Genomic DNA, 16,643 nt, shown 5'->3' on the forward strand with positions numbered 1-16,643 from the left:
TGAGAGTCCGCCTGCCGATGCAGGGGACACGGGTTCGTGCCCCGGTCCGGGAAGATCCCGCATGCCGCAGAGCGGCTAGGCCCGTGGGCCTTGGCCGCTGAGCCTGCACGTCCGGAGCCTGTGCTCCGCAACGGGAGAGGCCACAACAGTGAGAGGCCCGCGTGCGGCAAAAAAAAAAAAGAAAAAATTAATGAAAAAACTTTCTCTAGGTCATTAGAACTTACTGTGACACATATCTGAAATTATTTGGTTACTTTAGAAAATACTATATAATGAGAGTGCAATATTGTTGATTTAAAATAAATTCAGTCCAAAAGGAGTGTGCTAATATGACCAGTTTTGAAAGAAAATTCCTATACTGTGATTACTGTTAAAAAGTGAAAATATTCTTGTCTTTAAGCCACTTTATGTAATCTGAGAATGTGTGAAGAATTGTTTTATGATGTTACTAAAACTTGTATTGTTTTTATTATAATCAGTTCGGGCAGAATTCTAGAAAATTGAATAAGCATTTGGATTATTTATTTCTAGATTTCATATATTTACAAAATGTGAAAATATATTTACATACATATTTTTAGGTAGCAGAAATGATCACCGCTAGTAACTATGTTTAGGTTCTCCTTGAGTGAAGCGTGGCTAATGGGATATATAGTGATTGATTGTGTAGTGTTTATGTTCCTTCTAACCAATCTCATTGTTTGTTATATCTATATACACATTTTTCATCAAGTCTGTGTCTATGTAAACAAATATGGGAGCTCTGGCCCTCACCTGGATCAGAAGAAAATCCAGCAGCTGCCCGACCACTTTGGCCCGGGCCCTGTCAATGTGGTGCTCCGGCGGACGGTGCAGGCCTGTGTGGATTGTGCCATTCAAAGTAAGACTGTTTTTGGATTCCTTAAGCCAGATGATCGTGGAGGAGAAGTGATAACCGGTATGCTCACCTAATCCTTTATGAGCTTTTATTCCCTAATTTGTTTTTAGGTTTCAAGAAGGCAAGGATTTTATAATACATAGATTATTTTATAAACTTATATTCTGTTAACTATAATATTTGAATATTATATTAATGTAATAGAATATGTATAATAATTATATGTTTATAGACTTTTAACCCTGGTTTGGAAAGTTTAACTTTCAAAATAGACAAATAATGTCAGAGTAATACTGTATATTGAGGTAAGAGGTACAGATTTTTCCTTTTACCTGCTATATTAAGCTCACTATAGATAAAGTGAGCCTAATATATTTTAATTTTTTTTAGAAAACAGACTAATCTGTAAGAATCTCTAAATAAAAAATGTGATTCAAGAAGTGAGTAAGAGGTAAGATACACATGGCTTTCATCATTGTATGATCAGATACTGCATTTGTACCCATGGAATGTTTGGAAGAGCAGGAACTATTGTACATCAGTGGGTTTCTGTTGTTGTTGTTTACTTTATGAATATTTTTAAATGAGAATGCTTTTATTAGTTCAGACTATTGTGTTTGAATGAGAGGAACTTTTATAATTTAAGATTATTCCTTTATAAATTAAAAAAAACACACGTTAGACTTATAATACATTTCCTAAATTGATGGCTTTCATTTTTGTTGATGTGGTTCTCATCTTTCTGTGATGTAACTCTGACATCTTTTCTTCCCTATAATAGCCTCCTTTGATGGGGAAACTCATTCCGTCCAGCTCCCTCCAGTGAACAGTGCATCATTTGCTCTTCGCTTTCTTGAGAACTTGTGCCACAGCCTGCAATGTGATAAACTTTTGAGTAGCCAGCCTTTTAGCTCTTACAGAGGTAATAGACATAGCCCTGCAAAGCATGATCAAAATAAATCAGGTAAGAGGAAATGTAAAATTGTATACTGTGCTTCTGTTTTATATTAGATTCTACATTAACTTGAGAATCTTATCTAGTTCAGTTTTTCCTGTGTCTTCCTCAAAGTAAACCTTTTAGCCACAGTGAACTAATTAGACATGTATAATATATAGTTTTTGTTCATTCAAAGTGGAAAAGTAATTTCTTACTGTATTCATAATTAACTTGAGAATCAAAACCTGAAAGGTGCATCATTGTGGGGTTTTTTTGTTTTCTTAAAATTTATTTATTTATTTATTTATTTTTGGCGGCATTGGATCTACGTTGCTATGCATGGGCTTTCTCTAGGTGTGGCTTTCGGGGGCTACTCTTCGTTGTGGTGCGGTGGCTTCTCTTGTTGCGGAGCATGGGCTCTAGCTGTGCAGGCTTCAGTAGTTGTGGCTTGCAGGCTCCAGAGCACAGGCTCAGTAATTGTGGCTCACGGGCTTAGTTTCTCCGTGGCATGTGGGATCTTCCCGGACCAGGACTCGAGCCCGTGTCCCGTGTGTTGGCAGGCGGATTCTTAACCACTGCGCCACCAGGGAAGCGCCCCCCCGCCAGTCCTCTTTTGAGTACTGTCTGTATGGTATATTTTTTCCCATCCTTGTACTTTCAACCTATTTGTGTGTTTGAGTTTAAAGTGTAGTAAGTTTGTAATACAACTTTTTAAAAAAAATCCATTCTACCAATCTGATTTTTTACTGGAGTGTTTATTTCATGTACATTTAATTACTGATAAGGTAGGATTTACATCTACCATTCTGTATGTCTCTCTTTTTTTGGGGGGGGTAGCCTTCTCCTCCATTACTGCCGCCTTTTGTTTTAAGTAGGTGTTTTCTTGTGTACCATTTTATTTTCCTTGTTCTTTTTACTATTTTTTGGTTTTTTTTGTTTTTTTTTTGTTTTTTTTTTTTGCGGCACGCGGGCCTCTCACTGTTGTGGCCTCTCCCGTTGCGGAGCACAGGCTCCGGACGCGCAGGCTCAGCGGCCATGGCTCACAGGCCCAGCCGCTCCGCAGCATATGGGATCCTCCCGGACCGGGGAACGAACCCATATCCCCTGCACCGGCAGGCGGACTCTCAACCACTGTGCCACCAGGGAGGCCCCTTTTTACTATTTTTTGAGTTATTTTCTTAGTTACTTGCCTTGGGGATTACAATTAACATCTTAACTTAAAACAATCTAGTTTGGATTAATACCAACTTAATTTTAATATTATGCCAAAACTTTGCTCCAGCATAGCTTTGTTTTCTGCCCACTTCTTTGTGCTATTATTGTCATACAAATTATATTGTATACATTATAAGCTCCCAAATACATTTTTTTTCTTTTTCTTTCCTTTTTTTTTTTCGCGGTATGCGGGCCTCTCACTGCCGTGGCCTCTCCCGCTGCGGAGCACAGGCTCTGGACGCGCAGGCCCAGTGGCCATGGGTCACGGGCCGAGCCGCTCCGCGGCATGTGGGATCCTCCCGGACGGGGGCACAAACCCGTGTCCCCTGCATCGGCAGGCGGACTCCCAACCACTGCGCCACCATGGAAGCCCCCAAATACAGTTTTGTAATTATTGCTTTTTTAAAAAAAATAAATTTATTTATTTTATTTATTTATTATGTTTGGCTGTGTCAGGTCTTCGTTGCTGCGTGTGGGCTTTCTCTAGTTGCGGCGAGCGGGGGCTACTCTTAGTTGTGGTGCGCGGGCTTCTCATTGCAGTGGCTTCTCTTGTTGCGGAGCACGGGCTCTAGGTGCGTGGGCTTCAGTAGTTGTGGCTTGCGGTCTCTAGAGCACAGACTCAGTAGTTGTGCTTTGAGTGCTCTGGACCACAGGCTCAGTAGTTGTGGCACACGGGCTTAGCTGCTCCGTGGCATGTGGGATCTTCCTGAACCAGGGCTTGAACCTGTGTCCCCTGCATTGGCAGGTGGATTCTTAACCACTGCGCCACCAGGGAAGCCCTCTAATTATTGCTTTATGTAGTTGTCTTTTAACTGAGAAAGGAGAAGAAAGGAGTTATAAACACAAATATATTTACTGGTACTGTTTATTTTTTTTAATGTAAATTTAAGTTATTCTCTATTTTCATTTCAACTTGAAGGAGTCTCTCTAGTATCTCTTATAGGGTAGCTCTCTACAAGTGAGGAATTCTCTCAGTTTTTCTTTATGGAGAATTTCCTATTTACTCCTTCAGTTTTTAAAGATTAGTTTTGCTAGGTATAGAATTCTTGGTTGACCATCTTTTTGTTTCAGTGCTTTGAATATGTCATCCCACTTCCTTTTAGCCTCTGTAGTTTCTGATGAGAAGTCAGTTGCTAATCTTGTTGAGGATCCTTTGTATGCGATGATTTGCTTTTCTCTTGCTGATTTCAAGATTCTCTTTGTCTTTTGCTTTTGGTAGTTTGACTGTTTTTTTCTAGGTGTGGGTATCTTTGCATTTATCATAATTGGAGATTCTTGTGCTTTTTGGATTATGCAGATTAATGTTTTACATTAAAGTTGGGAAGCTTTTAGACATTATTTCTTCAAATAGTGTTTTTGCTCCTTACTCTCTCTGTCCTCTCCTTCCAGGACTCTCCCATTACGTTTATTGTGGCATGCTTGATGGTGTCCCACAGGTCTCTGAAGTCTGTTCATTTTCTCTCTCTCTCTCTCTCTCTCTCTCTCTCTCTCTCTCTCTCTCTCTTTTTTCTGTTCCTCAGACTATATAATCTCAATGGACCTTTTAAAAAATTTGGTGATTCTTTCTTCTGCTAATTCACATCTGCTGTTGAGCCCCTCTAGGGTTTTGTTTTGTTTTTTTAATTTCATTTATTATACTTTTCAAGTCCTGAATTTCTATTTGGTTCTTTTTATAATTTTTATCGGTTTATCGATAGTGTGAGACATTGTTCTTATACTTTCCTTTAGTTCTTTAGACATGCTTTTTTTTCAGTTCTTTAAACATATATAAAATAACTGACTTGATACCTTTGCTTAGTAAGTCCAGTATCTGGGCTTGCTGAGAGGCAGTTTCTGTTGACTTCTTTCCCCGCTGTGTATGGGTCATACTTTCCTCTTCCTTGCATGTCTCCTACTTTTTTAATTGAAATTTAAAAGTAATATAATGCAGCAACTCTGAAAATGAGGTTCCCTCCCCCTTCCTGGGCTCTGTTGTTGTTGCTGGTGCTGTTTGGATTTTTAGTGACTCTCCTGGACTAATTTAATGACTTTTCCAGGTCTAATTTTATTATATGTGGCTACTGAAGTCTGTTCACTTAGCTTAGTGGTCAGCTAATGATTGGACAGGGATTTTCTTAAGTGCCTGGAACCAGTATGTCTCCCAGCCTTTGCCAAGGGGTTCTTAGTGTGTGTTGGGACTTACCTTGAACATTCCAAGAGGCAGTTTACAAATCTGCTTTGTGCAGAGCTTCAAGGTCAGCAAAAAATGACAGAATAGGGCCTTCTAAAGTCTTTCCTGAGCATTCATACAACCATGTACATACATATGGCCTTCTAGATTCCCAGGAATATCTCAGTGCTTTTCAGAGTCCCCTAATGGACATCTCATTCTCAGTTTTTCCTTTTAAGCTTCTTGGTCGGCTTCTTGTCAGCCCCAACTGGTAATACTACCTCTGGAAGCTGCAGTGTTAAACAGTTGCCATTGTTGTGGGCTTTTTGGTTTTGTTTTGGTTTGGTTTTTTACCAGTGCTTTGGATAGGGCTGTTCACACAGAGCAGGCTCTGATTTAGGTCAAATAAAACAAGCCCAGAGATCAGAGGTCTTCAGTGAGCTGCAAGATGGATCAAATAGTGACAGTTGTCTGTGGGTGGAGCTTTTGGAGAGTTCCAAATCCTTTGTGCCCCCTTCAGTGCTAGGCTGGCTGCTGGCTTTCACAGCTACTGTAGTTGCGAAGCTGTTGGTTTGCAAGGCTGCTGCAAAACTGAGGTGAATGGGATTGTATTAGGGAAGCTAAAATGCCACAGAATTTGTTGTTCTTTCTGAGATTCGGCCATTTTTCTTGAATAACTGCTTTTTGGGTTGTTGTACTCCTTTAGTTGACGTCCAGAATTTTGAAAAAGCTAATTTTGCCAGTGCTGTCATTATTTTTATGAAGGAGTGGATTTTCTGAAGTCCTTCATCAGTCATCCTGGAAGTGCTTCTCTATGATGACTTCTGAAGTACTTTGTGAATTATCTGGCTTTTTGTAGTTATCTCTGCAGGAACAATTTCATGCCTGAGCTCACTACGATACCCAGAAGCAGAAGTCAAGAATCAATTTTATGTTTGTATCAACCCCAGACAGTAGACCATATACCAGCTTCATAAACTTTTCATAAAGAATGTATTATAATATTACAAGTAAAAGATAAGTAAAGACTTTTTCTGATCTTCCTATGATTCTGAGGTAAATATCTATAGAAAACTATAGAAACTGTATATTTTAGTACTCCAATTTTCTGTATCATTAAATGGGTATGAAAAAAGTCAATTATTTCTCTTCTTAGAATTTAACTGTCCTAATTGTAGAAATATCTCTCATTCACTGAAGTATGTTTTGCCTGTTAGTTTTGTAGTTGATGATTAAAAATAAAATCAAATGGTGAGAGCTCTCTTAGACTCATTAGTAATCAGTCAGTAACTGGATGGCTAAAGATTGCTCATCAGACGATTTTGAGAGGCATGCTGGCCCCCAGCCATTTTGAACTAGATCAAGTTTGACTTTGGTACTTTCTCATTGCAGTCTTTCTTCACTCTGGAGGTCTGTTATCCTACTTTATAGATTTCTATTGCACTTTATTTTTCCTTTTAGTTGGAGATTAAATCAAAATATTGATCGATAATGTAGTGTAACGTAGTCTAATGTAGTGTAATTAATAAATTGAAATGTCTTTATTTTCAGGATTTTGCCTTAAAGTGTGGTCCTTTAGGAAGAAATGCATTTGGTCGAATGATAAGTAACCAGTAGAATTGTTGTAAGGGTACCCCTTGGCCAGGATTGTCGCCTATAAAATGGAGTGTTCATTGTACCCTATCTTCTCTTTAACTTCTCTGAATTCTTAACTTTTCTTGCTCATGGGAGCAATTTTCCCAGGTCTTTTTAGACACATTACAATTGGTTGCCTCACTGTTGGCCTGAGAGAGTTAGAAAGATGTGATGACCCTAGAATAAAGGAAGCCTAGACATAATGCCTTTAACCCTTGAATATAATATCACTGAAATGTTTAATAGGATGAAATGAACACATCTTGTTCATAAATAATTGATAAATTATTGATGAAGTTATAGTAGGCAAATGATTTAGAAACAAAAGTGTTTTATGCTGATGATATGAAAACGCTTGAGTATATTAATTAGTTATAACAGACATTTCTGTTTTTGAAAACAGTAAAAGAAGATACAACAGAAAAGAAAAGCACCAAACGACCTTCTCAGGAACCTCTGCCTTATGTTGCTTCTCTCTCTCCTAAGTCCCCCAAAACAAAAGTGCATGCCTCTGAAGGTAAATAGTATTTACATGTTGCAAGACTGGGGAGAAAAGTCACTCTTCTATCACTTATATGCTCTTGAGTGTTGATGCTGGAAGTAGGGGAGTATATTCCCCCAAATCAGTTTGGCAGTTAGGCTACTACTTTGGCAGCTTTGTTGAGCACTTCATTCCCTTCAGAAGTGCACAGTTGTCATTTCTCCTTAGATTAAAGAAAAACAGTTATAGCCGTATTTTCCATTCAGCTTTGTATTGCTAAAAGCTGATAGAAAGAGGAATAGAAAAACCTAGTACATTTCTCCAGTGAAAGTTTTAAGTGCCCAAGGAGTAAGCAAATGTTAGAAACCAACTCTGTGATCATATTGTAACAAAGAGTTGTAAAGAACTGCATTCCTAAAAAGAAATGCTTTAGTGAGGTGTTCATAGTCTTGGTGGCAAGACTGGCGAGGGTTAGTTGCCATGAGAAAAATAGGTGATATCATTAGAATCAATTTGGATTTCAGGACAGTGTCCATTACTATAAACACCAAGAAGGGGATGGCCATGCGCTTTGTGTTAGAGGTTTGTGGTTCAGTATAGCATGGCTTAAGTGAACTGTTGTTGGCAGTTAGGGGATTTTTGACCTTTTAATAGGATTCGAGCTGTAAGTCTGTTGAAGATAATTGCCTTTGTCTTTTTTTCTTGTAGAAGAAGTATTATCTTCTGAGGGAGATGGCATGCCCAAAGGGGAAATGCTTTCTGAAGAGTCCAAAAACTCACCACTAAATCCAGCAAGTCCTTTGAATCCTGCCAGCACAAGTCCTATAAGCACTCATACTCCAGTCTCCAGGAGTGTTTCTCAAAGTGTGCCATGCACCTCGAGTTCAACACTGGTGGGGACCAAATCACCTCCCAAGAGTAGTCACCATGAAGTTACATTCCAGATGCAGAGGAAAAGTGAAGGTATATTCAAAAACAGTGATTCTCAGCCAGTGTGTTTGTCTTTCCCCTTAAGGTTTCCATGCCCCACAACATCCCCTGAGAGTTTATCGCATTGGAGAAAGTGCCAAAAGTGAGGAGGTCGAGTCCTCCCCTTCACCTCATTTTCAGGGCCAAGCTGCTACACATGCTCTAATCCTCATGGCATTGCAGAACTATTTCTGGGAATCTGGATCACCAGCCATGTTTCTGATGGAGACTTCTCAGTTTAGTGCTTTTCCATCCATTGTAATTTATCATTTCCTTGGGTACTGCCTGGACTCACAACCCTCACATGACTCTGAGGCCTGGAAGGATGCACTCCCTCTTCTTTCTGACGTACTCTCTTCCTTGTCCCTGTTGAGACCTTTCCTGGCCCCGCCTGTGTGTGGTTCCCAGATCTAGGCTCTGGCATTCTGTTGCTGCAGGCGTTTCCCCATTTTCCACACTCCCAGTCATTCCCTCCGACCCCGCAGGAGAACATGATATGTATGAACAGGACAGCATCCTACTCTTCATTTGGAAAGAGCCAGAGCAGCCTTCCATGTGCAAAGATAGCTACTATCCTGTATCCTTTTAAGGGTTAAGGGTGCTGTGGTGAGAGGAATAAGTGTTTTGTCTTTTGTCACCAGATAGGCATCTAGGCAAGGTTGAGGAGTAAAGGAAGTAGGAATCAACTAACTCCCCTGCCTTTCATAATGGATATTATCTATGGGCAACTGCACTGTACACATGCTGTGATACATTTAATATCGTCACCCCCATCTCCTACTCCGTGTAGATTGTCTCTGGTTTTGGAGTGATTTTTGTAGAGAGACTGAAGATAGATGTTCGTTTTATAAAGGGGTAACGTACCCTGAATTTTTAGATATTTTCACAATATATGAGTTCATGAAGACAGGCCTTCTGGTCTCCTAGTGTATATAAGACAGAGCCATTAAGGAGAAGAGCATGACTGGACTTGGATTATTTTTCACATAATTATTTATTTCATGTAATTATTTGAATAACACTAATATAATGTTCATAACCTTCTCTGATTATTTTGAAGATGTGGGCCCAATTAAATTATTTTCCATGATAGATTAGAAATAGATGAGCTCACAGTTGTTTTATTTTTATTTTTTATTTTTTATTTTTAAAAATTTAAAAATAAATTTATTTTATTTTTAGCTGTGTTGGTTCTTCGTGGCTGCACGCGGGCTTTCTCTGGTTGCGGCGAGCGGGGGCTGCTCTTTGTTGCGGTGTGCGGGCTTCTCACTGCGGTGGCTTCTCTTGTTGCGGAGCATGGGCTCTAGGCATGTAGGCTCAGTAGTTGTGGCTCGCGGGCTCTAGAGCGCAGGCTCAGTAGTTGTGGTGCAAGGGCTTAGTTGCTCCAGGGCATGGGGGATCTTCCTGGACCAGGGCTCAAGCCCATGTCCCCTGCATTGACAGGTGGATTCTTAACCACTGCGCCACCAGGGAAGCCCCTGTTTTATTTTTAATATAAAATTATAGTTTTATACCAGAAATCATTTCTTTACATATAGTTTATTTGTAGTAATCTGTAAAAGTAGTTATGTGTTATTCAAAACATAACTATACCAGATTCTGATGACAGAAACCAAAAATCCCACACAAATATAAGTTAGTTTAGAGGTATGGTTAGCCTTGCCAGTATTTTTTTTTTTTTTTTTTTTTTTTTGCGGTACGCGGGCCTCTCACTGTTGTGGCCTCTCCCGTCGCGGAGCACAGGCTCCAGACGCGCAAGCTCAGCGGCCATGGCTCACAGGGCCTAGCCGCTCCGCGGCATGTGGGATCTTCCTGGACCGGGGCACGAACCCGTGTCCCCTGCATCGGCAGGGGGACTCTCAGCCACTGCGCCACCAGGGAAGCCCCACCAGTAATTTTTTAAGTATTAAATTGAGTCTGTTTTGAGTTAAAGGAGAAGACTTTTCTGTCTGGATTGTTAGAATGCCTTAGGCATGGCACGGTCTATACCATCATCGTTTTTACTTGGGTTGATACAGCCCAGCAGCATTTCTTGGTAGACCAACATTTTTATCTCTGACAAGTAGAAAGTAGGATATATTTTACTAAAGAGTTTTTATTTCATACCAAAGTTATGCTATTTAAAAAGAAAATAAATAAAATTTCCCATTGTGAGTTCTTTTATCTTCTGTTTTTCTTTGCCCTTTCCCTGGGTGAATACTCCAAATACCCATAAAATGGCCAGAGCCCAGAGGATAGGAAAGAAAAGGTGCACTTTTGGCTAATTCACACATACAAAAATATTAAATTTGTATTGACGGTCCTTGTTTAGAGAAACAAATCCTCCTAGCAAATTACAAACCCCACTTCTCTTGTCATACACTAACTTTAGAGAGTCAAGCGCTCTGGTTGAGTAAATGAATACCTGTCTGGACACAAAGAAATTTCAATACAACGTAGTGAACAGCACAGCTATAACTTTTTGAGGTATGAGCACTTAAATTGTTTCATGTCTTAGTTACTTCTTCTTTAAACATATAAACCTTCAACCAAAATATCTATTGCTATGCAGTGAAACTTGAAAGAGGCATTCAGTATAATGTTAAAGTTACTTCTGACCTAGCTAAGCACAAAATAATCTTGTTTTCTTCAAAATTCAGATAAGCATGTAAGGCTTGAGAAACAGGAATTTAAGGAATAAAGTGATGCTAAAAACCATCCATATTGAATACATTAAAGTGAATAAATGTAAGCAGTTATCAAACTGTAAATTCTGGAGATTTCCATTGCAATTAGCTAGTAAAATAAACCTAATCTGGAGATATCAAGAGGAGAAAGATTGAGAGAAATTCTTTGAAATATTTAAAGTAAGAAAGCAACAAGTTAGCTTAGATTAGCCTAATTTAACCCAAGTAACAGATCTTTTGCTGTATTTTCCTGTGGCCAAAGTGGCCTCGGATTGCTCAGTCTCTTTTACGATCTTTGGAACTGTAAGGTGTCTTCCGAAGCTGCTTTTGTTGTTTGGGGGAGGTCAGGTGGGACATTCTTGAGTAGCCATCCTCAGGTCATCTTTATCTAGGCTTTCCCTGGATTTTACCTTGGAGTCCTTGGGTCCATGCCGGGGTACTTCACAGAAGGTTCCAGGAATGAGACAATTCCTCCCTACCTAACATCTCTTCTTTCAGGATAATGATCAGGTCAAGTATGATTTGTCTTTTTTCCCCCCATTGAAGCTCCAAGTTATATAGCTGTACCTGACCCCAGTGTCCTGAAACAAGGCTTCTCTAAGGACCCTTCAACCTGGTCTGTGGATGAAGTGATACAGTTTATGAAACATAAAGATCCTCAGATATCAGGCCCCCTCGCCGACCTCTTCATGCAACATGTAATGTATCTTTTGATCCGGTTTTCCTGCCGTAATGACTTTGAATGACCTCTGTGCAGGCCCTTCAGTTGGATACTGATTAGTGTGGATGGTGGGGGAACCCTATCAACTGATTTTTCCATATGCGAGAAAGTTTACTTTGCCCAAAGTTAGAGCCTTGAAGGGTGGAGGCTGGATCTGTGCTTTAAATGGGTACCCGAGTACCTAAAATACTACAAGTCTTTGAGTTCTCAAGAGAAGATGATTCGGCATGGCCACTCTCAGGTGTCTTCTCCTTTCTAACAACAGCTACAAGGATCCTCCTCCCCACCTGCTCCCTGCTCGGCCCCAGGACCGTGAGTAGGAGGGGTGACCACAGCTGTGACAGGGTGTCCTCCTTGTTATGATGCCCGATGAATTCAGTAACTGTAAAAGATTAAGTGCAGCTTTATTTTAAATAGGAACTCATGAAAACCAAATAATATGCTTCCACGACATGAACTGCTTAATTAAGGAAATGAAGAATTTTAGGAGGATGCCTTGTGTCTGTTAAATAATGTTTATAGTCTTTTCTAACAAATCAAATTCATCACCAAATATCTATGTATCCTTTTTGACATTGTAAGAAGATCAGTAATAAGTTTTCGTATCTAACTAGCTTCACACAACTAACTGAATAGCTTTCAACATAAGGACAACACTGTATAGCACATTTACAGTTTGCATTAATGCTGATATACTCATATTCCCAGCCTTTCTAAGAAAGTTAATGACTGTCTGAAATTCATTTCTACAGTTCACAGTTTTCTACCCTTTGTCGTAAATACGTGGTATTTTATTCAACATATAGTATTTAAAATCAGAGTTTGATGCTAAGGCCATTTTTCAAAGATACTGGGTTAAATTTCCTTTTTCTTAAAATTTGAAGTGAATTTAGAAATTTTCAAATGATGCTTCACATATAAGTTATATTTTTAATAGTTTTCAGGAAATAAATGCATATTCAGAGAATATATATTGAGAATGTACAGCCGCTCCCTATTTTACATGTTCTTATATGTACGTAACGTGACAAAACATGAAATCAGTATTAGTAATTATAATTTCTTTCTCTCTGTAGGAGATCGATGGGAAGGCTCTGCTACTACTCAAAAGTGATGTGATGATGAAGTATATGGGGCTGAAGTTGGGGCCAGCCTTAAAGTTATGTTACTATATTGAAAAACTTAAAGAAGGAAAATACAATTGAAAAAAAATGTGTAAGTTTAGATTAGACATAATTTTCAATTGTCTTGATAACTTTTTAATTTAAAAGTATTTTTATTCTCGTAGCAGTTTTTGTTTTGTAGACAGTTCCTCTAAAACTACGTTATATCCAGAACTGCAGAACTACATTACAAGTCCAGTCTACTTCTTTAAAACACATTAACATGTTAGTATTAGCATATTCAACTTGGCAGTCCTTTATGTCTTTTTATTATTTTACACTTGACAGTTTATTATTTAATTGTACAGTTTACACATATACTTAATGCAAGAAGCAGAGAAACACCGTTGATTTTGATTAATGTTTATATATAAAACCAAAACAGCTACATCCCAAAGGGGAAAGTATCAGGGACTGACAGGCTCTCTAATGAAATCCATGAGAAGTTTTCCTTAGAAAAGAATTTAAAGATGCAACTGTAGATATCATCTCGTTTTCAAATATTTTATGGCTGTTACTGCAATGTTCTGTTTGTGTTCTACCAGTTTCTAGAAAGGGAATAGCCATATAAACTATTCTCCTTGCGTTATGATTTCTCGCTATGTTGTGTTCGTTCATATTTAAAGAAAAAAACAAGCTTACAAACTTTCATAAAGTGTTCTAATCAGTTTTTGATAAATTTCGAACAATTGTAAGAGAATGGTTGTTTTATGCAGGAGATATTATACTACAAGGGTGGTTTGGATGGAGTCTGATTAAAAGTTTTCAGTGAAATACCTATTATTTCAAAACTTTACATATTTTCTCTAAGCTTAGACATTTAACTAGGCATTCATTTCTCATATCTCTATATGAGGACACCTGTGCCCAAATTTTTTAGATATCTATATTTTATTGTCTGTGTTTATTCTTCATACAGATACTATACCATATTTATATATTATTCTATACCTGTAGGTATTCAGACAAGTAAATCTGTTCTTTTTGAATTTAATATGGCACTTTGCCCTGCCACAGAGGTAATGGTGAACTATTTATATAGTTGGATGTTTTTATTCTGAAAAAAATATGTGCATCATTTGCTATCACTAGTACCTCTCAGCTTAGTCTTCAGGGGATAAGAAACAATCCATAGATTGGTTTCCGTACAGGGAAGTTCTCTGTCCTATGCAATGTTGCTAGTTAATTTGCTTAGTTCTGAGCCATTTATTCTGCTAAATTTTGGAAGATGCATTAACTCAGACTTATCATTTGGGGCTTTATTTTTAAAGTTAGAACTTTCAAGGGGAAATGGTGCTATATGTTTATTGTTATTACTTTGTATAAGTTTGGTGTAATGTTAACAAGCTATGAGAATCTTTGCTAAAAGTATTAGCCATTTGTTATAAATGCCAATAAAATGTACACCAGGGCAAGAATGTACATTTTCCTTTTTAGAAAACCAAATGTACTTTTTTTTTTAACATCTTTATTGGAGTATAATTGCTTTACAGTGGGGTGTTAGTTTCTGCATTATAACAAATTGAATCAGCTATACGTATACATATATCCCCATATCTCCTCCCTCTTGCGTCTGCCTCCCACCCTCCCTATCCCACCCCTCCAGGCGGTCACAGAGCACCCAGCTGATCTCCCTGTGCTATGCGGCTGCTTCCCACTATCTATCTACCTTACGTTTGGTAGTGTGTACTTTATATGGGAATGCTACTATTTAAAGGGTGGTTTCATCTATGTTATTCATTTTGTGTTATAAGACAAAATTCTAATTTAAACTTGGTCTTCTCTCAAATTGTTTGTGTGAAGATGCTGTGCCCCGTTAAACAGTCCTCAGGTGTTTTTATAAACACTGTTTTACAGTTTTCAGATTTTAAAATGTACTAAAGTTTAATAACCACAGCCATTAATGTCAAAGCCTCAGATTTGATTTTACTTGCTTTCACCACATTATATTAATGTATGAATCAGCTATAGTTGAAAAAGCAGCACTCTAGTAAGTTTGTGGCTTTATATGTCCAAATACTTGGTTTTAACACTTGCCATTCCTAGGAGCAAAGGGCTGATCTTTTGCAGGGGCCTTAAATGAGACCCCAGGGAAGCAGTAAGAAGTTAAATCAATGAGCTTTATCTGTACTCAAGTTAGTTGGCAGTGATGCAAGTGTGCTAGAAAATGCCAGTGCCCCCATATATCTCATCCCACCTGAGTCCATGTATCTGGCTGGCAACTCTGGCTGCTCTTTTACCACTGGGGGCCAGAAGCCATACTGCTACTCAGCCTTCAGCTCTCCCAGCTTACCTGGTGGAAAAGCCCTAGAGGCTCAGGGTTGTGGTGGAATCGCCTTCACGATCCGACCCCTCAGCCCACCTGCACCAGGAGCTGCTGCCTTGGAACCCAGAACTCACTGCTGTTCGTTGGAGACAACCGGGCCCTAACTGAGGCTCCAGGGATGATGATCTCAAGTAACTGGAATGGAGGTGTCGATTTTCACTATCTGGTTTGTAAATTTTTGTGAAGAGACTATCATGCCGTGTTAGCGCGGGTTACCTGTGAACTTAATTATCTTTGCTCTAGTTTTCTCTGTCAGTCCCATTCTTCATCTTTCTGTAGGCAGCAGGATTCTGCAACTTGAGCTCTAAAGCCCTCTGGGTACATTGAGCATGTGCTTTTCTGTCTTTTGTCTACGTGATTTCTAATTGTTGGAGAGTCTTATGGTACATGATTCAGAATAGAATTTCCCAGACTTTTAAATTGGGACTCCCTCTGTAAACATGAAAAAACCATGCCCTTCTGTAATATTAGAAATTAAAAATTAAACATCATGACTAGCAACAGTGATTCTGGGAGGAAAAGTGCTGCTTTTTCAAGCTACATAATGGACTGTACTCACAGTTGGTTGAGTAAATGAAGTATGTTCAAATTTCTGGGGCTGTTTCCACACTGTGATGCTAGGACTTGCTTATATTTTTAAGTGCTCTGACGTTGATCCAGGGAGTGCAGAGAGCTCTCAGGGAGGACATGTAAGCCAGGGCCCACCTTCAGAACGCATGGTGGACAGTTTGCGTCTCATCCCTCCTGACGTTTCCCCTGTTTTGTCCAGCATTTGGATGAAATTGAACCCTGAAAGCAGCTCTCCACAATGATCGCATACTAAGACCAAGCTTGCCCACTCTCCCTGCTGTACAAGAGGCAACAGCAAAAAGACTTTATTGTGTCATTCAGTCTTTGACATAAGGAAGCAAAATTAAAGGGCAGATACTGGTATAAATCAAAAGGCATTATTGGGGGCTTCCCTGGTGGCACAGTGGTTGAGAGTCCGCCTGCCGATGCAGGGGATACAGGTTCGTGCCCCGGTCCGGGAAGATCACACATGCCGCGGAGCGGCTGGGCCCGTGAGCCATGGCCGCTGAGCCTGCGTGTCCGGAGCCTGTGCTCCGCAGCGGGAGAGGCCACAGCAGTGAGAGGCCCGCGTACCGCACAAAAAAAAAAAAAAAAAAGGCATTATTGATAGACGTTAGATTCAAAGAGAAAATTCACTGTTAAGAATCCATGGAGCTTTCACAAAATTGAGTATATACTAAGCTACATAGAACACTCAGAATCACAGCAAACAAAGTTAGTACAGGCTACACTCTGGGACATAAAATTCAGAAGTTAATGAGATACTTCTGAAATGCTAACAAGAAAAACAATAAGCACCCCTACCTTTGTAGCCACAGCTTCTTTCCTGAACTTTCTCCTTGAGTTCTAGGCCTGGGTATGTGCAAGCCCACAGCATCTCCTCCTCATCACACCTGAATCTTTTCCCACCTTCCTTTGCTGATGTGCCCCTGTC

At 39.4% G+C, this 16,643-nt stretch overlaps 1 protein-coding gene across 5 annotated transcripts in view; it reads left to right on the top strand.

The window, feature by feature from the left end:
- Positions 1 to 16,643, top strand: part of LOC308609219 (sex comb on midleg-like protein 2) — a 142,793-nt gene that overhangs the window by 104,203 nt on the left and 21,947 nt on the right. For 3 of the 5 annotated variants that reach the window (XM_081222842.1, XM_081222838.1, XM_081222841.1), the window contains exons 10-15: positions 734 to 937; positions 1,659 to 1,841; positions 7,217 to 7,330; positions 8,003 to 8,257; positions 11,476 to 11,627; positions 12,727 to 14,231. In XM_081222842.1, the coding sequence (XP_081078968.1) occupies positions 734 to 937; positions 1,659 to 1,841; positions 7,217 to 7,330; positions 8,003 to 8,257; positions 11,476 to 11,627; positions 12,727 to 12,855 (1,037 nt within the window). In that variant the 3' untranslated portion in view covers positions 12,856 to 14,231. Of the gene's footprint in view, positions 1 to 733; positions 938 to 1,658; positions 1,842 to 7,216; positions 7,331 to 8,002; positions 8,258 to 11,475; positions 11,628 to 12,726; positions 14,232 to 16,643 lie in introns of those variants that run through there. The other 2 variants (XM_081222839.1, XM_081222840.1) reach the window with 2 other exon arrangements.

The sequence above is a fragment of the Mesoplodon bidens genome (assembly GCF_964165515.1).
Source record: "Mesoplodon bidens genome assembly, chromosome: X".
NCBI lineage: Eukaryota > Metazoa > Chordata > Mammalia > Artiodactyla > Ziphiidae > Mesoplodon > Mesoplodon bidens.